We start from the raw sequence: 25,354 nt of genomic DNA, 5'->3' as shown, positions 1-25,354 counted from the left end.
TTGTTGCCGTTCTCTGTACCTCTTCCAATTCTAATACATGTGTTTGGAAATGAGGTGACCAGAACTGGACACAGTATTTAAGGTGCGGGCATATCATAGATTTATATGCTGGCAATATGATATTTACTGTCTTATTATCTATTCCTTTCCTAATGGTTCCTAACATTCTGTTCGCTTTTTTGACTGCCGCTGCACATTGAATGGATCTTTTGAATGACTCCAAGATCTTTCTTGAGTGGTAACAGTTAATTTAGACTCCATTATGTATATACAGTGGGATTATATTTTCCAATGTGCATTACTTTGAATTTATCAACATTGAACTTCATCTGCCATCTTCTTGACCAGTCACCCAGTTTTGTGAGATCCCTTTGCAACCTTTTGCAGTCAGCTTTGGACTTAACTATCTTGAGTAATTTTGTATCATCTACAAATTTTCCCACGTCCCAGTTTACCCCTTTTTCCAGATCATTTATGAATATGTTGAACAGTACTGATTCCAGTACAGACCCCTGGGAGACACCACTATTTACCTCTCTCTGAAAACTGACCATTTCTCCCTATTCTTTGTTTCCTGTCTTTTAACCAGTTATTGATCCATGAGAGGACCTTCCCTCTTATCCCGTGACAGCTTGCTTTTCTTAAGAGCCTTTGGTGAGGGACCTTGTCAAAGGCTTTCTGAAAGTCCAAGTACACCATATTCACTTAGTCACCCTTGTCCACCTGTTTGTTGACCCTCTCAAAGAATACTAATAGATTGGTAAGGCATGATTTTCCTTTTCAAAAGTCTGATAATTCTGTTCTTTATTATAGTTTCAACCAATTTGCATGGTACTGAAGATAGGCTTACTGGCGTGTAATTGCCAGATCACCTTTTTTTAAAATTGGCATCACATTAGGTATCCTCCACTTATCTGGTACAGAAGCTGATTAAGAGATAGGTTACACATCACATTTAGTATTTCTGCAATTCATGTCTGAGTTCCTTCAGAACTCTTGGGTGAATACCACCTGGTCCTGTTGATTTATTATTGTTTTATTTATCAATCTCTTCCAAAACCTCCTCTATTGACATCTCAATCTGGGACAGTTCCTCAGATTTGTCACCTAAAAAGAATGGTCAGGTTTGGGAATTTCCCTCACATCCTCAGCTGTGAAGACTGATGCAAAGAATTCAGTTAGCTTCTCCACAATGGGGTTATTTTCCCTGAGTGCTCCTTTAGCACCTCGATGTCCAGAGGCTATACTGATTGTTTGGCAGGCTTCCTGCTTCTGATGTACTTTAAAAAATTACGCTGTTTGTTTCTCGGTCTTTGGCTAGTTGCTCTTCAAATTCTTTTTTGACCTGCCTAATCATACTTTTTCATTTGCCAGAGTCATATTCCTTTCTATTTTCCTCACTAGGATTTAACTTCCAATTTTTAAAGGATGCCTTTTTGCCTCCAACTGCTTGTTTTACTTTGGTGTTTAGCCATGATGGCACTTTTTTGGTCCTCTTATTATGTTTTTTAATTTGGGGCATACTTTTAATTTGAGACTTGTGATACAGCAGAGCCAGGCAGCAGTGGGAGAGTGATAGAGGGGAAATATATAAGCCCTAGGCTAGTTAAGGTGTGGTTCCCATTAGACTTGGGAGGGTTGCTACAGGTTAATTGGAGCACCTGTAGTCAATTAAGGCCATGCCAGGAACCTAATACACACACACCCCCACCGCCCGCTTCAGGCAGACAGGGTGTGTGAGGAAAGAGAGAGGAGTGGAGTTTGGAGGTGTGTTGCTGACAATTGAAAGACCAGAGAACTAGAGGAAGGGAGACCCTGCCCCAGCATCAAGGACTGAGGGAAACCCTACCCGAGGAAGAAGAGAGCAAGAAACCTGCAGAGGTTGAGAGGGGTTGGGGCTCAGAGTGAGGAGTAAACCCAGACTCCTTCCCTCCTCTATCACCTTCCTGGACCACTAGCGGGGCCCTTGGTGCCCCAAGAGCAGGGGCAAGGAGTGGCATCCTGGCCCCCTGTCAAAAAATGTGTGGGAGCCACCATATCAACATTGGCCATTTTGCCAGACTCTATTATGGTTTTATTTTTATGTTTCGATGCAGCTTTCAGGCATTTCACTTTTGTGACTATACCTTTTAATTTCTGTTTAACTAGCTTCCTCATTTTTCTGTAGCTCCCCTTTCTGAAGCTAAATGCTATGGTGTGGTCATTTTTGCTGTCTCCTCCCTTCCCTCTCCCTGCCCTATATGTTACTTTTAATTATATTATGGTTGCTGTTACTAATCAGTTCAGCTATATTCACCTCTTGGACTAGATCCCATGTTCCACGTAGGACTAAATCAAGAATTGCCTCTGCCCTTGTGGGTACCAGGACTAGCTGTTCCAAGAAGCAGTCATTTTATGATGTCCAGAAACTTCATGTCTGCATCCTGTCCTGAGGTGACATGTACCCAGTCAAATCTGGGAATAGTTGAAAACCCCCATTACTAATGAGTTTTCCATTATTATAGCTTCTCTAATCTCCCTGAGCTTTTTACAATCATCATGGTCAGGTGATCAATAGTAGTATATCCCTATTGCTATATTCTTATTATTCAAACATGGAATTTCTATCCATAGAGATTCTGTGGTATAGTTTGATTCAGTTAAGATTTTTACTATATTTGACTCTTTTCTTTCACTATAGTGCCACTCCCCAACTAGTGTGACCTACTCTGTCATTCCTGTATATTTTGTACCCTGGTATTAGCGTGTCTTATTGATTATCATCATTCCACCAAGGTGGTGTCATAGCAGCAGTATCCCTTACACTACCTAAGCAATAAATGTAAACTTGAGATTAATATTTATCAATGTAAATTGACATGCGCAATTCATGTTTTAATGGATAATACCATTAGGGACTTATGAATAAGTGCATTTTAAAGAAGCCCAACTAACTATGGAATGCAGAAATACAGTCAAAAACAAGGTGTCGACTGATATTTAATTGTGGATAACTTATAATCACCTGTCTCCTAATGTGCTGCCAGAAAACTGGTTCATTTACCTGGTGTCTGATGCAAAAAAAATGTATTTAATTCTTAAAGATTTAAGTTACAATATGTTTTCACATCAATGTATATAGATTGAACCCCAAAATGTTCAAATTCAAGGTAATATGTTTAATCTAATTTTGGGCAAATCAGTTTCCTAATATCATATTTACTAATATTTCTCCACTGGCATAGAAAGGTTTATGAACAGTTTACAACCTAAATTCAGCACATCAATTAAAATTCTTAATCTTCCTTGAAATTGGAAGGATCACCACTACATTTACCAGCAACATCCAGGAGGCTAGTTGATCAGATCAGGACATCCTAGACCTTACCCTTTCACTTTTCAGAGTAGCATACATTGATTTAATCATGCAACATCCAACTAAGCCCATAGGGTTTCCATGCCTAAAACTGCATGAAAAGCATTTGAACATTTTTATGCCCTGTTATTTTCTTCCAGCAATGAACTAGCTGTTGCAGTAAGTGAGGATTGCAGGGTATGAACAAATGCCTCATTGCTGAACACTAATTAAAATGCATCTTAAATCACAAACAAATCAAATTTGGTGGTAACTATATATTAGTTCTACCAAAGGCCCAAAAGTGGAACAGCTGATTTCATCCAGATTAGAATGGAGTGTATTGGTAGAACTGTATGGGAAAACCCATTCAACTCAGTTTAAAGGCTATGATATAAATACAACCCATTTTATAATGAAGAGGGTTAGTGGCTGCAGTGCAATGGAGCGAAGTCAAAGCCACTGCGAGTGTGCCGCTGCAGGGAGGCAGATACAAATAAATTCAGCATACAAGAGTATGGAAAATGAGTTAGGAAAGAAAGTCCGCAGTGTGGAATGCGGACCTGTGTAATCCAAAGAAAACTATTTAAATAGAATATGTCTGTGCTGCAAGTTTTGTTACAAATAGCAAAACCTAACCCACATTATTAAAAAAGCAATATGATCAGAGTTACTCAATCTGAGAAGACACTGAACTGCTAATAGATTTCAAATATTTATAAGGAACATATTCATACACAAATCATCTCATAAAAGTTTCATATGTACTCCAAGGGGCACAGAAATTTTAGAACCCAGTTTAATAATGCACTACAGTACATTAAACCAAACCTATGTGGAAAAAAGTATTGTACTTCCAGCAGGAGCGGCTCTAGACATTTCGCCGCCCCAAGCAGGGCGGCATGCCGCGGGAGGCGCTCTGCCGGTCGCCGGTCCCGTGGCTCCGGTGGACCTCCCGCAGGCGTGCCTGAGGAGGGTCCGCTGGTCCTGCGGCTCCAGCGGACCTTCCGCAGGCATGCCTGCGGGAGGTCCACCAGAGCCACCTGCCACCCTCCCGGCGACCGGCAGAGCGCCCCCCGCAGCATGCCGCCCCAAGCACGCGCTTGGCATGCTGGGGTCTGGAGCTGCCCCTGACTTCCAGTCTGGACTATACAGAAGAGGCTGTATAAGTTCCCCAGACTACGTTTGCTGATCATTTTCATGAAGTTTCCAACACTTTCCGGAGGTGGCTTAAAAAAACCCAACACATCTTTTAGACTGGCATGCAGGACTCTTAAGGTTACAGAAACAACTTTCAATTAAAAAGGATGTTAAAAGGAAAGGTCATGTAAAATGAATAGGAACATGACCTACTCTACACAGCACTGATGTATAAAAACATACAGGATGGGAAGGCGCCAGCCAGCATGCTTCCCTATCTAATCAGCTGTGCCTGTGATAAAGGAGGAAATAAGTTAAAGGGAGGGACTCTTCAACACTTAAATAATCCCCAAGACTCCAGTCTTGCAGTAGTTGTATTGTGTCTTTAGGATTCAGGCCAACTGAATAGCTAAAACTGTACAAGAAAATTTAGCAGTAGTCCATTGTCAGCGTCATGTTTGTTCATGGATAAAGACCGGCTTGTATAGGGAAGATAAATACCATTCTTCACAAGTTTCAGAGTAACAACCGTGTTAGTCTGTATCCGCAAAAAGAACAGGAGTACTTGTGGCACCTTAAAGACTAACAAATTTATTTTAGCATGAGCTTTCGTGAGCTACAGCTCACTTCTTCGGATGCCATCTTCGGAAGTGGCATCCGAAGAAGTGAGCTGTAGCTCACGAAAGCTCATGCTAAAATAAATTTGTTAGTCTTTAAGGTGCCACAAGTACTCCTGTTCATTCTTCACAAGTTATACAATGGAGCAAATTCTGCATCATGTAGCCCCGCTACATGGACAATGCTGCACGGCTCCATACAGTGCAGTCCAGATGCCTACTGCTATCTTGACTTTCCTATTCCCATCTGTCAAAACACCTCACTAATGTGTCTCCTGTTCCAATTCTTCACCTTTCATAGTAATATATTGGGGCTGTAGGATGTATCTGAAAGAGGTATGCCTACTTAAAACTGGGTTTGGTAGCGGTAATAATTAATTCCCTCAAATTTCTGAAGCAACAGGGTGTCAATGGATTTAAGTTCTCTGTACCTTAGATTCATAGAGATTAAGGCTGGAAAGGACCATTCAGTCATCTAGTCTGATCTCCTGCATATCACAGGCTATTAAATTATACCCGGTTACTCCTGTATTGAGCCCAATACCTTATGTTTGACCATAACTTCCAGAAAGGCATCAAGTACAGATCGGAAGGCATCAAGAAAGATGGAAAATCCACCACTTCCTTTGGTAGTTTGTCCCAGTTAAACACCCTCGCTGTTAAAAATATGTGCCTAATTTATCATTTGAATTTGTCTGGCTTCAATTTCCAGCCATTGGTTCTTGTTATGCCTTTCTCCACTAGATAAAAGAGCCCTTCAATACTCACTATTTTCTCTCCATAAAGGTACTTATACACCGTAATCAAGTCACCTTTCATCTAGAGCAGTGGTCCCCAACCTTTTTTGTCTGGCAGGCGCCAGACAATGAGCTATGGAGGACCGTGGCAGTGGACGAGCATCCGCCAAAATGCTGCCGACAAGCGGCAACATCAATAGGCGTCACCGCCGAAATGCCACCGACAAGCAGCATCGTCCGACGCCTCTAGATGACGCTGCTTGTCGGCAGCATTTCAGCGGATGCTCATCTGCCGGCCAGTATGCGGGCACACTTAGACACCCCGGTGGGCACCATGGCACCCACGGGCACCACGTTAGGGACCCCTGATCTAGAGCTTGGTGTCCACTCCTATGTCCATCTGCTGCCTGACTCTGGGGGTTGCTTCCTCTGACTCTTTTTTTTGCCTGGACAATTTTTGTAAAATGGCTGTTTATTGTTTGGGTCAAATTCTGCCTTCATTGACACCCATGCAACCCCACTGTTTTCCAAAGGGTGGCACAGCTGTACAGGAGAACATTAAAACAGGTTTTTATCATCCACACCTTTTAAATTTACCGTGGTAACTTCCTATTCTAATTATAGAGAATGCTGTAAATTCTGCACTGCAGATAAATACAAGCAGCTAAGTAGGGGTGGTCATTTGGCTAGCTTAATCTAGAAGAAAGAGTTCTATTAATTCACAGAATAGGGTCAATTATTCTGAAAGCTGAATCCAGCCCAGGGGCTTCCTGACTTTGGTGGATGAGGTTATTTGTTACAATAAATGGGCTTCCTTATATTCATTATTATGATACTAAGAAGTCAATATTTCTCTATTTGGGGGTTGCATAAGGGAGGGAAACTTTGTTGGTAAGGGGCAATTTTTGTTGCTTCCATAGGGGCCCCTTGAGGTCCAGCTAAGTGCCCCCTTTCTATTATTGTAGAAATACAAAGAAACAGGCACATGAAACATGTGTGGCTGGACAAATAGGAGAGTGGATCAAAGAAGGGAGATTGGCATCTCTGACATCCACTTCAGCCTCCTCTAATCCTAGGCAGGGTTGGGGCAATACTGCTTTCCCACCAAACCTGTGTGAATTCCATATTTACGTTAATACTGCGCAGGTCACTGTAACCCATCCTATTGGAGGAAAGAGTGAGTCCAGGTCCAGTGGCAGGCAGGGGAATTCCCTGGTAGCATGGTTGGTCAAGAGCACTGCTCCAAGAAGTTAAAGGAGACCAAGAGACCAGCAAGGAAACACAAATCTCTGCCCATATGGTCCTGTACCTCCAAAAATTCTGGTTTTATGTGCGTCATTCATGAAAATACGTTTCTCTGATTTGTTCCCTTGACTCTGAATAGCACACTGCCCCAGAACTGTGATATATTTGAAATGACCAGACTGGCTTTGATTTTAAGTTATTTTTCTCATTAAAGAGAGCTGTTTATATAAAAATATCTTGCTTAAACAAGACAAGCTGCTCCACTACAGAAGGAATTCATTAGTCATCATTATAGCTGATGTACAACAAATTTCAGGTCCCCGTTTAACAGATTTTGTGTAATTTTTAAAAGCTCCAAAAGAAGGTGCACTTTTTAATTCAGGGATGTTCAAAAGCCTTTGATTCAGAAAGGAAAACTCGAATTTTATTTTCTTCTTTGCAATCTGAGAGCAAAAGAGAATGATCAGTGTCTGAATATTTCAATGCGACTACTGCAATTGAAACAAATTATATCTAAACAAATGCCTCTACCTTGTAAAAGCTACAGCCTCTATAAAGACAGTCAGACATATTTTGTAGGTTGCCCTGTTTACTATAATGAGCCACTACTATTTTGTGAAGAGTAAAGTACATATTTTAGAAGTCATCTAACTTTTCATTTTTTCCTGCACCTCCAGATATAAAACCCCACCACTTATTTATTTTTAAATGTTCTATAAAACAATACAGTAAATAAAAAGAACTAGCACCTACAGTTGTATAGATCATTTTAATAGTGGATTTTGAAACTCATCAAGGTTCATCAAACCTCTGAATGAATTTTAAGAAGATAGGCCTGAAACAACCAAGTTAATTTTCACTTGTGTTCAGGTTTTATATGAGGGTGACCAGCCTAGGATCGCCTTCCTTCCTCCCATAAACTAGACTCTCTCTCCCTTCAGACTGAATTATCTTGAGGGAGGTTCACTCACTTGATTCCCCCTCCTGTATATTTTTTTGAAACTGGCATGTAAAATGTATTTCCTTAAACACTCTTTAGCATCATCTGGGGGGAGGCTATAGGCAGGCTGCAGCATCAAGACTGAAAACAGAGTGGTTTCGGTGGAGTATGAGTATTTCACCCTATAAGGAAAAGAGAATCCACTAGGCAAAAAAAAAAAAAAAGACAATCTCATTCTCATGAGACACTGGAATGAGAGATTCAGATGGTAACAACATATAGGTGACACATATGAACTGTTGACCTGGAGGGTAAAGATCCTTTATCTCATTTTACGTAGGCAAATATACAAATGTATTAAAGTCATCTTATCCCAACTATTCAAACTTCTTTAGTCTTCAGAATCAAGTTAAAAACCTCAAAAGAACAGGTTCTCTCATAATGTTTGAGTTAAAAACTGTATTTTTAGCTCATAAATTAAGAGGCACAAAAATAAAAAACAATCAATGGAGGGTAACCATACTTCTCAAACTTCTGAGATGATGTGGACTTGTATGGAGCTCCCACTGCCCAGATGAGTAGGAAAGTTATGGAGGCTGGCCCTGCCCACTGATTGGCTGGGGATGAGCAAGGAGAAGGAGCTGGTCTCTCCAGAGCTCTGCCTGGCTAAAGAGCTGGCAGGAAATCCAGCCCCTGCTTCTTGCTGCAGATTGGAAGATGGGGTTGCCTTTTGAGAAAGAAATATATGGGCTGCAGCCAGGGCACAGTGTTGCTGCTGCAGGGAGACAGTAGGCCGTGAGTCTGAACATCAGGCTGGAGGAGAGGCTGAGGGAGTAGCCTGTCTGCGTGGCCATTGTGAGCATGCAGTGCATGTGAGAACCACCCAGCCCAGATGATGTCCTGCTCTGTGATTGAGGGGCTTTTGGATGGTTTGTTTACCAGTAAAGGTTCTGGAGTGACTTCTGCATGAATTCCTGCCTCCCAAAAATCTGTAGGAGGGAGTTTGGAACTAACGTACAGTAAAAGGAGCCACAGTATCACTTAAACGTTGGGTAAAGGGCATGGCTTAGTTCTCTTTGTAACCGAGTCGTCCATCCCTACTATAGTTGAACTATGCAGTCCCCTCATCAAATCTGTATTTGAGAATGTTGGCCGTATTCTCAGCTGATAGGAACTGGTGTAGCTCCATTGACTTCAGTAAGGCTATGCCAATTTACATTAGCTGAGGATCTGTTCCTTTATTTTTCCCCATTTTTAAATAAATTGTCATTGTTTGAAACAGATGTATTGATTTCCAACTGGCAGAATTAAATGTCAGTGGAATTATACCAGGTATAAACTGGGCCCTTAACTTAAATGGAGTTATAATGGTTTTAAGTCAATAAGTACACCTCTACCCCGATATAACGCAACCCGATAGAACATGAATTCAGATATAATGCGGTAAAGCAGCGCTTCGGCGGGGCGGGACTGTGCGCTCTGGCAGATCAAAGCAAGTTCGATATAACGTGGTTTCACTTAGAACGCAGTAAGATTTTTTGGCTCCCGAGGACAGCGTTATATCGGAGTAGACATGTAATTAGAACAATGTTTCAAATACATGCAATCTGGAGGAAAATAAATTAAAAATCATTGTTGCTTGAATTACTGCTTCATTTGCTAAGCATTTGGTTTTAAAATTAATCATTTACACTTCAGTTCAATAATGAAAGTTGCCATAGCAACTCCACATATCATGGCACTTCTAATACTTCCATAGTATAGTATAGGTCACTTTCCTAACAAACACTAAAATGATACAAAATTAGCATGATACTATGTATCTTGGACTTGATGAAAATCAAAATAAGTGGCTACATTTGAAAATACGGACATATTGTCATTTATGGCTGTAATCTAGCTCTCAACTGGCATTGAAAGTGTCTGTTTTGCCTACTGGCTTCTAGATCCCACCAACCTCTGGATTAAGCAAGCAAAAGATGAGGCTAGCCTGTCCTCACCTTGAAGTCATTCTTATCATAAGGACTGTTGAGAGACAATTGTGCAAATATATTTTCTATGTTACTTTCCCTATTATTTTGATACTTGAAATACTTGGAAGAAAACAGGATTTTTTTTTCTTTCTTTCCAGTAGTCCATGTTCTTCTACTGCGTACTCCGCATCCAAAGTAGTCCTGTTTGCAATATCTGAATTGGCTGCTGTAAAAATTACTGTGTTTTGACAAACATGAGTTCATGTGGGGAATAAGCAGCAGAGTCTAATGAATTCGTTAGAAAAAAAGATGCTATTTTTATTCAAATGAAAACAGAGTGCCTGCTTCTGATCTCATTTACCCAGCATTGACAGCAGTGTACATCACTGGCTTCAAATGAGTAACATCTGATTTATACCAGGGCAACATCAAAATTAGGCCCAGAAAACCTATGCTAACTTAAAAGAGAATTTTCTAAATGGATTTTCAAAGTTTCTCCATGGGCCTCAGCAGGTTTTTATACATTTAAATCACTAAAGAATAAGGATGGGTATTGGGTGATATGACTAAAGTGCTGAGAAATTATACACTTCCCAAGTTAAAGGGCTGTTACAGAATGGAGCAGATGGATTGGAGTGCAACATTAGAGGTTGTGACTTTACACTCCAACTTCCAAAATGTTTGCCTGGCAATTTTAAACTTGGTAATAACCATGAAGACTATCTCTGTTTACTTCTCTTCTTATCCGTGTACATCCCCCAAAGGAAATCAGAGCTGCGTTTTCAACAGTGATGGGCAAATTCAGAAAGTTCTGTTCAGAGAACTACCCAAACATTTGGGTGTTTATCCAAAGCTCATCCAAACTATGCCAAAACCCTGGCCATGCAGAATTGGCATTGGAACTCTCAGAACACCCTTTCTCATGAAGTTTCCAGGACTTCCTGGTTTTGATCAAGCTGGAAATAGCAAAAACAGTCTGACCTGCGGTACCAGACGCATCAGTTTCTGGTTCTGCCCAGAAGTCAGCGTACAGAAATGTAGTTAGGGATCAGACTCTCATGTGCTGGTGATGCACCTGAAACAGCTGGCAGGGGGTAGTAAAAAGGTGTTTTTATGGCCTTCCTATACTGGGGTGACCTGAGACCCACTCCCCCAGCTAGGGTTACCAGATAGCAACTGTGAAAAAAATGGGACGGAGGGGCGGGGGGGTAAATAGGCACCTATATAAGAAAAAGTTCCAAAAAACGGGACTGACTCTTTCAAAATAGGACATCTGGTCACCCTACCCCTAGCCAACCCCCAACATGTCTCCTATATTTAGGGACATGGTGAGGGTGGTGTAAAACTTGTTATGGTGGCTCAATGCCACTCAGCTATGTCCCTTACATGAGGATAATCTCAAATTAGCTGGTTATGTCAAACTTCTGGCTGCGGCTTCTCTGCACTGCAGGACTGGCCCAAACAACTGGAAGGGAAGCTAAGATCTGGCCCTACATGTCTATCTACGTGTTTACACCCACAAAATGCACTAACTATTTTTGACCATATACAGTTGGGGTGTCTGTGTGAACCGAAACTCTTTTGCCCATAGCCATAGGCCCAATCAGAGAGCAGGGAAAGGGTGAAGCAGGTGAAAATTAATCACTACAACTTTAAATGTTAGTATGATGCCCAAGGTATTGTCTCATTATTTCCTAGTGCTCCCCCTGTCAGTTTCTGTATCCCTCCATACAATATTTGTATTTATTTATAAACACCTGACTGCCCACTAATGCACTCTGAAATAAGTGACTTAATTTCATTAAACAATTACTGATACAAATGCAATTCATTTCTTTTCAGCACAGTCTTTTTTATCTCCTTTTACATTTATGTAAGGCTTTTAGATTCATTGAGCTGCTCTGAAAGTTAAACATTTTCATGACAAACACTTTTCAGAGCAGCCTACAAGATAAATATTTAAAGCAGTCTCCTCCACCCCCCTGGCCTCCCCTGTGCCTGCTAAATAACCCTATTTAAGACTTGCATATTGTAACAATACTGATATTGAGTCAAATTCAGCACTGGTGTAAATGACACACAACTCCACTGACTTAGGTGGAACTGTATCCCCTTAGAAAAATGGTGAACTAATCCCACTCTGTTTTGGTTTCATCCTTTACACACACATCTTCAGACGCACATGCCACACAGGCCAAACTAGGACATGTCGTGTGTCAGAATCTATTTATAAGATAATGGTAGTGTGTGTCAAAAAACACAAAGACCAGTAGTTACTCGTGTCGCATAACACCTTAACCACTAGAGGTCTAATTCATTTCAGTGGGACCACTTATAATAAAGGCACTGTTTCACATGAGTAGGGCCCTACCAAATTCATGGCCGTGAAAAACCATGAAATCTGGTCTCCTTCCATGAAATCTGGTCTTTTGTGTAGTTTTACCCTCTACTATACAGATTTAACGGGGGAGACCAGCATTTCTTAAATTGGGGGTCCTGACCCAAAAAGGCAGTTGCCGGGGGGTCACAAGGTTATTTTAGGGGGGTTGCAGTATTACCACCCTTACTTCTGTGCTCCCTTCAGAGCTGGGCAGCTGCAGAACAGCTGCTGTTGGCCAGGCGCCCAGGTCTGAAGACAGTGCCCTGCCAGCAGCAATATAGAAGGATGGCCAGAGCAGTCCCATCCATAGGACAGACCGGTGCAACTGCCCCGGGTCCCACACTTCAGGGCGATGTGGGGTCCAAGGCAGCCTGGGGGTTAGCGGGGGCCTGGCACCAGCAGCGACCCAGCCCCAGCCTGCCCCACTCAGCCCCACCAGCTCCCGGCGTCGCTCAGGGGAGGGGGCAGAAGCCAGAAAGAGGTGGGGTGGGGGCTTGGGGCGGAATGGGGATGGGGCGGGGCCACAACAGGGATGGGAAGAGGTCTGGTGGGAGCAGGGCGAGGGCGGGGTGTCATGGGCCCCGCACCTTCCTAGGGACAGCCCTGAGAATGGCAATACTATACCATGACACCCTTACTTCTGCACTGCTGCCATCAGAGCTGGAGAGTGGTGGCTGCTGACTGAGGGCCCAGCTCTGCAGGCAGCAGCACAGAAGTAAGGGTAGCAGCACTGCAACCCCCCCGCCCCCAATAACCTTGCAGACCCCTTCCCACCCTCCACAACTCCTTTTTGGGTCAGGATCTGTACAATTACAACACTGTGAAATTTCAGTTGTAAATATCTGAAATCATGAAATTTATAATTTTTTTAAATCATATGACCGTGAAATTGACCAAAATGGACAGAGAATTTTGGTAGGGCCCTACACATGAGCAAGGGAATCTGACCCATAAAGTTTAATGATGAGCAAAATTCAAAATACCTAGAAGCTTAACTGAACCCTGTCTGAAAAAAATACATCATTAATGAATGAATGGTAGCATCAGCAGCAAAAGCACAAGAATAATACGTTTTGCATTAACTTAGGGCTTTAGATGTTCAAAATGCTGTACAAACAAACTAATCCTCGGGTAGGTTTTGTGGGGAAAAAATTTCTTCGAAAAGTGAACCCAATATAATGGCTAAATAATAGAGTAATTAACTAAAGCATACACTATGGGTTTATCCTACTTTCAATGCAGGCAATGGAAGACTCCCATTGACTGCAACAGGAGCTGGTACATGCCTTAAGGGTACGTCTACACTGAAATTAAAACCCCACAGGCTCTAGGACCCTGTGAGGTGGAAGGGTCCCAGAGCTCAGGCTGTAGCCTGAGCCCAAACCACAATTAAACAGCCCCTTAGCCCAAGCCCTGCAAGCCTGGCATGGACTAGCCACAGGTGTCTAATTGTAGTGTAGACATAATAAGCTATTACCAGTGCTTAACCTCTCTTATCAATGGTTTCCTTGAAGATAACCGTAAGATTTAAATTATGATAGATATCACCATACTTCTGCCAAATGTGGATATAGACACCAAAGGATATTCAGAACAAAAGGTGTTCAGATGTCTTCTTCCTCATTATCTCCAGCTCAACTGAAAAACCAGAGGAACCAAGTTTGTCCTCATATCCAAGGGGACAGGTGAACTATATAATGCACTGACACTTTGCACGGAAGTTTAACATTCTTGCTCTTTACTTAATCACATGGGAAATACACAGATCTATACAAAAAGAATAAACCCTACAATCATTTTCCTGACTCAGTTTCCTCACCACTCCAGAGCATTCTTTGGGCTGGAGTCAGAGTCCTCTGTGGGATCCTGGATCCCCATGCAGCTGCATGACTTCTTTTCCAAACCATGGAGCCTGTCTTCCTAAGTAAGCTGGCTTCCAGTGATCTTGGTAATCCACCCCGTTCTCCTCTCCTGCCCAATTTCCTGAATATGTCTCTGTAAGGATTTCCCCTGTGAGTCTTTTGGCTTTGTCCTTCAGTAACTCTCCATTGCTTTCCACTTCCCTCTTCTCTTCACACTGGAGGAGAAAGCATCTACTCCCAGATCATACAAACCCATTGTACCAAGGTACTTTACCTACCATCACTGAGTTGTAACGACTCCCCACTGTCTCTAGCCTGGCAGAGATGTGGAAACAGTGCCAGCTCATGGGGAAACGCATACAGAGGGGCACTTGTGACATGGCAATTTTCATAGTAACAACTTCATAATAACTTTATGATGTGAACCAGGATTCATAAGTGGTACAGACAGACTCCCCAAATTGTCACACTGCGCAAGTAATATCTAACATAGGGGTCACAATCTGGCCGTATGAAAGGAGTTGCACTTCAGAATCTTTTAGTGCATTGGAAGTGCAATGGGGCTCTTCTTTAATCAGAAACACACATCAAAAAATGCACAGCATATTCTTTGCATGCAACAATTTACAGTCTATTGCACCTGGTCCTGCCTTCCAGTGCTACTGACAATCCATTCTCTGCTAATCTGTCAGAGCTCTCAATAACCCCAAAATGGTGGCACAGACTTAACTGAAACAACAAGGAGTCCGGTGGCACCTTAAAAACTAACTATTTGGGCATAAACTTTCATGGGTAAAAAAACCTCACTTCTTCGGCTACCCCCTGATACTAGACTTAATTGAGGCTCTCACCACAGCTGGACCACAGCATAACACAGGGCCTGCTCTTGTAAGATTCTCAATAATTGCCATTCTCAATGGTAAAACTGCCATGGATTGCAATGGGCACATGGGGGATCCCATTGTGATCTAGAAGAAAGTCAGCAGCAGTATTGATAGACAGGGTCAGACCAGTGAATTTAGGGGAAACCTATAATTCTATACCCTGTTATGAACAGATCATATGGTCTGAGTAGAACAACAATGGAGCAGGCAAAGAGCAGCAGTGGGGCCCAGAGGCTGATGTTCAAGAAGCCCCCTACAGCTTTAAGAAATGTGTATTACACAAATACACAGGCCCAAACCTTCAAAGCACAATGCTATGAGCCGCTGTGCATCTTCAGCTCCTACTGAAGTCACCCTTCCTAGAGGCACTCACCACCTCACAAGATCAGGCTCCTCTGTGTCTTTTTCCTGGGGTTCTAAGAGGAAGTCATACCTCACGAGGTAACAAGGGGAAAGTACAATAGGAAAGAGCGAGCCAACTACACAGGCCAAGATGAGAAACGGGGCTATTGAAACCATTCACTCTCAGAAGTACTTGATGTTCCTCCACTCCTTACTAAATGTTCCTAATTTGGTTCCTGGCATCTACCAAAAAGCTGACAGTTGAATCCAGACCAAGTTAAAGATAATACACAAATTTCAACAAACTCCAGCATCACCAATGGCTGAAGCATGCGTAACTTTACTTTACAAATCACCACAGCATTAACTATCTGTTGGGAAAGAGAGCGCAATAGTCAGTGTTTAACTACCTTTCAATGTGCAGTTAGGCCAAGGAACACTTTCTTCTGGAGGCACTGCAGTCCACATTCCCGTTGGATGGCACAAATAGCCATTTGCCGGTTCACTGTCAAACTGGAAACCATCTTTGCAACGAATAATGCAGTAATCAGCTCGACAATACAAAAATCCATTTGTGGGAGATGGAAATTTCTTGCATGCTGAGAAAAACAAGCAAGATCCTTTTAGATTTAAAAAAAAAACTAAAAATATTAAAAGTTGATTTTTGTGTTACATAGCCATTTATTAAGTCAATAACTGTACCTGTAGTTCATATGTGCATTTCAGTTACTTTGCTGTCAAACTCCAGCATTTGTTAACCTGTCATTTAACTTCAAATGAGGAAAAAGCATGTTCTCTGTCTGCAATCCAGAAGGAGATTGGTATGTTTCAACTGGATTCCCCATTGCATGTGCTGTTAAAATCTTCGCAATTATAATTACCTGAAAGTGGCATCTGTCCTGGGGATAGCAAGGAAGGCACTGTCAGAAGCCAAACGGATGCCATGGTTGTGAGGAAAAGCAGCATGATTTAGATAGATTTTTTTTTTTAATTGAAGCATTGACTCCTGTACAGCACAGAGATGCTGGTACCCTTCATCTAATCTAGAAACCCTGTTTAGTTAACAGTTAAACGTTTAACTAGGGACAAATAAACCCTACAAACATTACCAAGGCTAAAGGGGAAGAGCTGTAGATAGACATGTTAATGATCACAGAGAAGACAAAGGGCAGTTAAATGTTATGCACCTCAGTGAATACATTCATACAAATTGATTAGCTATTTTAAAGTGATGGCCCAGGTTGATGTTGCTACCTAAACTCACGGAGCAGCCTTGGGAGATGATTGGCTCACCTTTCATTAATTTGCTCCTCCTGCATTCCAGGGTCTAAATGGTTCTCTTGTCACTGTTGTCAGTATTCTGGGATTCTGCCAAACTAGTTTTAATAAAATGTCAATAGTCTTATCCATCTGTTCAGCAATGATCGCTGCTTCTAAATAGATTTTTTTTCTTTTTAGGTATTTGAATACACTTAACATCATATTAAAAAATCAATATTAAAAACTACTGATTCAAGAAACTAGGAATGGCACACACCATGATTATTGTCCACTACTGTCTGTGCTACGCAGCGCAAAGAGGAGAACCTGCCCTCAAGGAGTTTACAACTTTAAGCCCATTATGCTACCTTATTATTTAAAAAGTAGAAGGAAACTTACTAATGTGAGAACTGAATGACCCTAATACAACCCACATGTCTGAGCATTCTTTTCCCCACCACGCGGGTCTGCAGAACCAGAGCAGTTGCCAGGGCGGTGGACAGCTTGAGTATATTCTGGCTGACTGTATTGAAGAAATCTCTGAACAGTCTTTCCTATCAACAGCAGTATAGCAGGACCAATAACTGTGCTGCTATGAGCTGCTGGCCCCCAGCTTGGCACAAGGCAGTGAGAGCAGAAGTTAATGCTATCTCTGGAAGCGTAACTTCTCTGCAGACTGGTGTATTGGCTGCAGTTTAAAGTGGGCACATGCTCCTTCCCCAGAGCCTGGCCCCACCCTTTATTTCCATGTGGACTATCGTCTGTTGGGTTTTGCTTAGTGAGAAAGTTAGCTGTGGAGACTGGGCAGCATCTTTCTTAGCTACTGGCACACTCCACAACTCTCTATAGATTTAATCCCATCAACACTGTGCAGTGAGTGGAGGAGTAGCATGTGGTGCTCTGTGGTTCATGTCATCAGTAAAATGTACTTAAAGCATGTATCTAAGATCAAAGAGCATATCAGAATAAAGAATCCATATTCAGTCATTCACTCACTGAGCACAGATAAACATAATACTGTGTAACACAAACAGCAATACCCGTCTCAGTAGGGCAGGGGAGGGAAGGAATTAAAATCTTAGTTAGAGAATACAGTTCAAACAGAGACAATATTTCAATGTGAAAACAATTCAGTATTTTTTAAATTTCTAACTGGAAGATTAACAACAGATTATGGTAGATACTATAATGTATTGTTTACTATTAAGGTTGCAAACTCTTTAGGGCAAGGACTGTCTTTGTGCTCTGTGTTTGTACAGCATCTGGCACAGTGTGGTTCTGGTCCCAGACTACAGCTCCTAGTCACTGCTATAATGCAAATAATAATAATATTGGTGAGAAGTTTAATGGAAGAAATGAGCTTAAGGAGGATTGACTGCAGAGTGAGTGGCAGGGTCACACTGCAACGTCTCATTTAAAAGTACAAAAACTGCAGATCTTTCAAACTCATGCAAATCATAGAATATCAGGGTTTGAAGGGACCTCAGGAGGTCATCTAGTCCAATCCCCTGCTCAAAGCAGGACCAACCCCAACTAAATCATCCCATCCAGGGCTTTGTCAAGCTGGGCCTTAAAAACCTCTAAGGAAGGAGATTCCACCCCCTCCTTAGGTAACCCATTCCAGTGCTTCACCACCCTCCTAGTGAAAAAGTTTTTCTTAATATCCAAACTAGACCTCCCGCACTGCAACTTGAGACCATTGCTTCTTGTTCTGTCATCTGCCACCACTGAGAACAGCCAAGCTCCATCTTCCTTGGAACCCCCCTTCAGGTAGTTGAAGGCTGCTATAAATTCCCCCTCACTCTTCTCTTCTACAGACTAACCAAGCCCAGTTCCCTCAGCCTCTCCTTGTAAGCCATGTGTTCTAGCCCCCTAACCATTTTCATTGCCCTCTGCTGGACTCTCTCCAATTTGTCCACATCCTTTCTGTAGTGGGGTGCTCAAAACTTGAATCAGTACTCCAGATGTGGCCTCACCAGTGCCGAATAGAGGGGAATAATCACTTCCCTCAACCTGCGGGCAATGCTCCGACTAATGCAAATCATCTTCTTTCTCACATCTGCTGGTGGCATTTTTCCTCTGCCCTCCCTTGTGAATACTAAAGCGAAGAATGCAGGTAATATTTTATTTATCAATATGTACCTCTTCTGTCACTAAATAATCTCCTAGGAGCCCTTTACGTCTCCTCCATTAACCTCTTGGTTCTTATGAAAACGTTGTATCTCAGCCTCTTCTACAGTCTTCCCTTCATTCTGCATCTTTGCTCCTCTCTCAGAATTCATTCTGGAAACATACTAGTTCTTCTCCATACATGAGCTCTATATATCTCACATATCTTTCTTCCCTTAGTCACTTCCTGCCCTTCCATAGTATGCATTTTCATACTAATACCTAGGTTGTGTTATTTTTTTCATGCACAAAGGGATACTTTCCATCAGAATGATCTTTATGTTAGTTTAAGAGATCCACACAAAAACCAAGACATACTAAAAGTAATGGCTCTTTAAGAGAGACCGCTGAACTGAACACAAACATTGGCTGTCATCACAAAGTCTGTAACAGTTACATAGCTAAAAATACCACACCATATCTTCCCCTCCTGTGACGTTGCAACCACTGTTCTATATTTGCAACAAATCTTGTACAAAGGTTGTCAAGTAAGGTGTCTATGGACGGGTTATGATTTGTTGAATATTATTATGCTATTTGTATGCATGTATCATTTTTGTATTTGATGCTCTGAGTATTGGCTCTACACCTGGATTTCAAATGTTTGCTCCTGGGCTATCGCCCACAAGGTATTTAGCCAGCACATCTTGGAGGGACTATTCAAATTGAGTGGCCCATCAAAAGAACATTTAACTCACAATGGAAGACGCTGAATGGACTTTCCTGTGAATGTGACTTCTACTGTGACTAAGCAAAATTATGCATGGACATGTGACTTCAAACACCACCTTGTCACCTGTAATTTGTTTCAAACAATGGGTTTCCCTCCACATGGCAGAAGCTATAAAAGGCTCTGGAAGCACCTCCATTTTGCCTCTTTCCTGCTCAAACCTCTGGACTATGGACTTATGCTAATGGGAGCATTCTAACCAAGGGACTGAGGTCCTTCCAATGATTTGGAAGCAAACAGAGACTTGACTTAAATCAGTTGTTTATTCCATCACGGCTACAAGCCTGAACCAAGAACTTTGGAATTATTGTATGTATTTGATTCCTTTAACCAATTTTAACTCTCACCTTTCTTTCTTCCCTTTTATGAATAAGCTTTAGATTTTAGATACTAAAGGATTGGCAACAGCGTGGTTTTTTTTGTAAGACCTGAGTTGTATATTGACCTGGGTGTGTGGCCAGTCCTTTGGGATCAGAACAACCTTTTATTTGATGAGATTGGTTTTAAAGAACCACTCATATCTAAGTCTAGTGTTTTTGGTGGTGATACAAGGACTGGAATGCCTAAGGAAACTGCTGTTCTGACTTCTTGTTAGCCAGTGTGGTGAAATAGAAGTTTACTTTTGTTGCTTGCTTGGTATACCTCATGGGAGAATAACCTTGTTTTGGGGTATATCTGCTCTATTTCTCAGCAGTTTGTCCTGAATTTAGTATTCTCAGTTGTGACCCACGAATGCACGGTTACACCTCCATTTTGTGGGATGGAGGGCAGGGCGGATGTGAAGCTGCTCTGTAATAATTTATAAATACTGTATGTTGACCTGGCTATTGGGGTGTTTACTAAATAAATAAGTTGGTTTAGTTTTAACAGTGTAAGGGAAACAAGCAAGAAGAATGGCTCAAGATAAGCCATCCTGCAGTAAACATTCAATGGTTGCTAAGAGAACATGCCCAAGCTAATCACTGTGTAGGTTCTATCTCCCGACTCCAGTCAGTTACAGCACTGGTTTTTGACAAGCTGGGCTGAAAGTCCAGGAATGGACAAAACCCAAAGGATCTCTGGTTGGATAAAAAGAGCCTCTCTCTTTCCAGAGGGGACTTTGTGGTTGGGGAGCTGTTCAGACTGTGACAGACGTCTGCTAGAGTGTTCAAAGAAGCTAAGGCTGCCTGGCCCACTAGCACAGGAGGGTAGGGCTTTAGGTAAGATAGGCGTGTATAGTGTGTTTATTGTTTTAAAATCCTTCTTTATTCTATATTTGTTCCAGCAGTTAAAATGAAACAATGGCTTGGTTTAAGACTATCTGTCTGGTCACCCTATTCAACTCTGGTCACAGACTCTCAAAGGGAAGAACACAGCCCCTGTCAGAGCTGCCAGGTAAGCACGGTTGATGCACATGGTTGCAGCTTGGGCTAAGCTCAGGCTCTGAAGCCTACCCCGCACCTGAGGCTTCAGAGCCAGAGATACAGCCCAAGCTGGAACTTTTATGCAACTATTTTTGAGCACTAGCATGAGCCCTGACAACCTTATCAACACAGGCTGGGACACTCGCTCCTGCAAGCTCCGAAATGCTTTGTAGACATACCCTAAGGACTCAGCATAAGCAAAACTATTGGTGCCCATTTGGTTTGCAAGGGACAATTCTGCCCTGGACAGAGTCCTAAAGATGAAGCAAGAAAATGTGTTCCTTTTTCATTTCCCTTTGGCTCATATGAACCTCCCTTGAAGGGGACTGAAACTTCCTCAGAGACACCAGCCTTTACCTTTTGAGGAACATGCTATGGAAATAGTTTTTTCACATATACTGTATGACCTTAAAATGAGCCTGACTTGCTTCATGGTATGTTTGAAATTGGTGGAAAAAAAATGCTGGATGTTGGAAAAAAAAAACTGGGGAAATCTGTTTCCTCTTACACTTCTACTTTTAGCACTGAGCTTGACATGACCTTCAATTTCCTATGATATAATCAGATATAAATGTGTTTACAGGGATTTTGTGTAAAATACAAGTTTATAGCCTAGACTATCGTTACACATTTCTACAGTTTTTACAAGTCTCTAAAATGGATGTCTTCTACTTTTCAAATTATTGCATGCACACACATCCAATCAAGATATTGATATATTTAGGAAACTCAGATTCTTTTTTGTAAGAACTCATTTCAAAGAAAATATCTGATTCTGTACTATATACACAGTGCAGTATTCTAATAAATGGATGGACTAATTTTATCAGCTAAAAAATTAATCATTTCACAGCATATGTAACTTCTGTGACAAAGTTCCTCCTCTACCTTGGCGGGTCCTACGCTTATTGGCAGATTTGCTCAGCTCAGTGATCCTCCCCACAGTCTGGATCAACTCCTCCTGTGTCTGATCAGGAGTTGGGAGGTTTGGGGGGCCCCCTACTCCAGGTTCCAGCCCAGGGCCCTGTGGATTGCAGCTGTCTATATTACCTCCTGTAACAGCTGCATGACAGCTACAACTCCCTGGGCTACTTCCCCATGGCCTCCTCCAAACTCCTTCTTTATCCTCACCACAGGACCTTCCTCCTGGTGTCTGATAACACTTGTACTCCTTAGTCCTCCAGCAGCACATCCTCTCACTCTCAGCTCCTCACACACTTCCTCTCCTCTGGCTCCCCCCTCCCTGACTGGAGTGAGCTCCTTTTTAAACCCAGGTGCCCTGATTAGCCTGCCTTGATTGGCTGCAGGTGTTCTAATCAGCTTGTCTGCCTGAATTGGTTCTAGCAGGTTCCTGATTACTCTAGTGCAGCCCCTGCTCTGGTCACTCAGGGAACAGAAAACTACTCAGCCAGTGACCAGTATATTTGCCCTCTACCAGACTCCTGTACCCCACTGGCCTGGGTCTGTCACACTTCTTACTACTTCCTCTTCTGAAAAACCTGAAGAAAATAATAAAACCACCACTGTTCACTGTTATGTTCTTCCAAACATAAGGAGCAATCATATAATTAGAACCTAAGATCATTTATTTTTTCATTAAGGAAAACAAGAAAAAAAGAACAAAAGTAAAGTTTTTATGCAAATCAGTGAGGGTGTGTATTTTCTCTAACAAGACTGCAGCTACTCTGAGAGCACAATGTTCATGCACTCAGATGTGTGCTCTTCAAAATCTAAAGATGCATTACAAAGAAAGGCATTATAATTTTATCAGCACAGGCCTGACCCCTTTCATTCTGAATATCCAATACATGCAATGAACTGTTTGAAATTAGGTTGCAGACCAAGAATTATTCACAGAAATTACTGACAAATAATTTTGATTAAACAAATGTATCTGAGTAAACCATGATCTGTTTGTGGACACTTCACATACCAGAAAAATAGGTGTAATTCATCAAATAAGTTACTCATTACAAGTTATGGCCCTGATTCAGCAAATCAGTGACATGTGCCTAAATGCTTTGCTGAATTCATGCCTATTGTCTATCTCTAATTATCAGCCAGAAACATGTATCTAAGTGCTGCACATTTTGGTTAAAAATAATAATAATAAAAAAAAATGTGTTTATATGCCTTGAAGACAGGAAACTGCATGTAATGTAAGTCATGACCCTGTTGCACAACTGAATGCTTTCAACTCCTATCCAAATTTTCTAGACAAAATTGTATCTTTTGGTTTATTTGTTTTCCCTTTATTGTTTGTTCTTTTCCACTCCAAATTGTGATCCTGTAAAACAGAAAATGAAACCTTCACTAAATAGATGGAGCAGCATTCAGCACCCAAACAGCAGCAAAGGGCTGGATGGTACAAGCCCTTATTCAGACTAACATTTTCACTCAAGTTAGCGGAGCTACTCTTGTCAGCAAAGAATCCTCACATGAGTAAAGACCTTGCAGAATTGGGTCCATAATAACCTTTTTAAAAATCTGTTTTGATTCCCCTAGTGATATGCTGGTTGGTTCCAATGTGCAGTGAAGCATCCTGATGGTCCCACAGATATCCAGGAAAGCCTGGTTTTTTTCCATCATTTCATGTAGCTATCAACATTTACTATTATTATTTTATATCCTTGAGGATCTGAAAATAAATATTGTAAAGCTTACTTCTTAACTTGCTGAATGCCCATTTTAGCATTAGTGGAACCTTGAGCACATACTGAGGAAACAGATGAATTTCCTTACTGTTTCAATTGCAGCAATTACTCTTCACTTGCTTTCTTACTCTGTTGTATAATGTCCCTGTGCACTACTAAACACCTGCTTTATTTCACACAAAATATGACATGCAGCACTCTTAAAGGGACACTACCAACTTAAAAAGCATATTCTGCCTGAAACTCTTACCTTCTATTGCAACAGGTAACACCTGGCATTTATAACTAAAATACACTATTCGTACAAAAAAGTCTTTCTTTCTGTTTTTTGTAGATTTGGCTGTACATTGGCCAAGATTTTTTAAAAATAAGATCCTAAAGTTAGGTTCTGACATCGATGTTTAAGCACCTAAACAAATGGATAGATTTTCAAAAGTACTGGGCAGTTTAAAGTTAAGTATATAAGCACGTGTTTACCTGAGGATGGATCTAGACTGTTCTCAATGGTACCTGATGACAGAACAAGGAGTAATGGTCTCAAGTTGCAGTAGGGGAGGTTTAGGTTGGATATTAGGAAAAACTTTTCCACTGGAAGGGTAGTGAAGCACTGGAATGGGTTACCTAGGGAGGTGGTGGAATCTCCTTCCTTAGAGGTTTTAAAGGTCAGGCTTGACAAAGCCCTGGCAGGGATCATTTAGTTGGGGATTAGTCCTGCTTTGAGCAGGGGATTGGACTAGATGACCTCCTGAGGTCCCTTCCAACCTGATATTCTATGATCAGGGCCTAAGATTTAAAAAATATGAACCAGAACTTGTTCCTTTTCTACAGAAAATAGCATCTTCGACTTTTAGAGCTTTAAGAGACAGTATTATTGTTCATTTTTTTTCAGATCTAAAAATTGGCCCAAATCATTTTAAACAAATACAAACATCAAGCTTTTTGTCCATCTCTATTTCCTTAGAGACAAAGGCCATTGTATTAAGGAAAATAGAATTATACTGACCTTGGGGAAACCAAAAGCACTTGCAGGTACACTAGTTACAATAGCTGGAATGGTTTATGGAGTCTTCCAAAAATAAAAATATATAAAATTGAATCTTTGGACTTTGGATAATTCACTGATCTTCCAATTTAAACTTTGCCTAATAACAAATCTTCTTTCAGTCCAGTAGAAGTTCTCAATAATACAGTTGTAATTTTTCACACACACATGCAAAACAAAATGTTCACTAATTTTGTGTTTCAGTTTTTGGGTAGCCATCTTGATATACCTGCAGGTGTCAAGTTTGTCAAAAAGTAAGACATCTAAATAGACACTACTGAAAATTTACAGCACAGTGTCTAGAATAATTGTTGTTTTAAACACTTTGGTCAAATGTTTTGTGAATGCCCACTTCATCATGCACACCTGACTATATGGATACCAAGCAAAAGTTTATCAATATATATGGCAAAGATCATTACACAATGGTAGAGCAGACTTACTTTCTTAGACCTTATAATCATCAAGCAGGTAATTTTCAGCTCAAGAATTCAACCTCCATGTTACCATTGGGAGGGAAGAACTAATAACCTTTGCAGCCTGCTACTGGGAATAGTATAAGCAATACAAGCACTCCATTCCTTTGTAGTTAATAAATTCAGGCAATCTGCAAGAAGCTGGCTCAAAGACCCCAGTGCTCTG

General features: G+C 41.4%; 1 protein-coding gene across 4 annotated transcripts in view; it reads right to left on the bottom strand.

Moving 5' to 3' along the window:
• LOC123343336 overlaps positions 1 to 16,528 on the bottom strand; it is a 95,767-nt gene extending 79,239 nt beyond the window's left edge. For 2 of the 4 annotated variants that reach the window (XM_044978384.1, XM_044978386.1), the window contains exons 1-2: positions 16,336 to 16,528; positions 15,865 to 16,053 (exon numbers count right to left, since the gene is read on the bottom strand). In XM_044978384.1, coding sequence (XP_044834319.1) covers positions 15,865 to 16,053; positions 16,336 to 16,420 — 274 coding nt within the window. In that variant the 5' untranslated portion in view covers positions 16,421 to 16,528. Of the gene's footprint in view, positions 1 to 15,864; positions 16,054 to 16,156; positions 16,313 to 16,335 lie in introns of those variants that run through there. The other 2 variants (XM_044978385.1, XM_044978387.1) reach the window with 2 other exon arrangements.
• Between the last annotated feature and the right edge of the window lie 8,826 nt (positions 16,529 to 25,354).

The sequence above is a fragment of the Mauremys mutica genome, chromosome 10, assembly GCF_020497125.1.
Source record: "Mauremys mutica isolate MM-2020 ecotype Southern chromosome 10, ASM2049712v1, whole genome shotgun sequence".
In the NCBI taxonomy this organism is placed as follows: domain Eukaryota; kingdom Metazoa; phylum Chordata; order Testudines; family Geoemydidae; genus Mauremys; species Mauremys mutica.
This window is presented reverse-complemented; position numbering and strand designations above follow the sequence as displayed.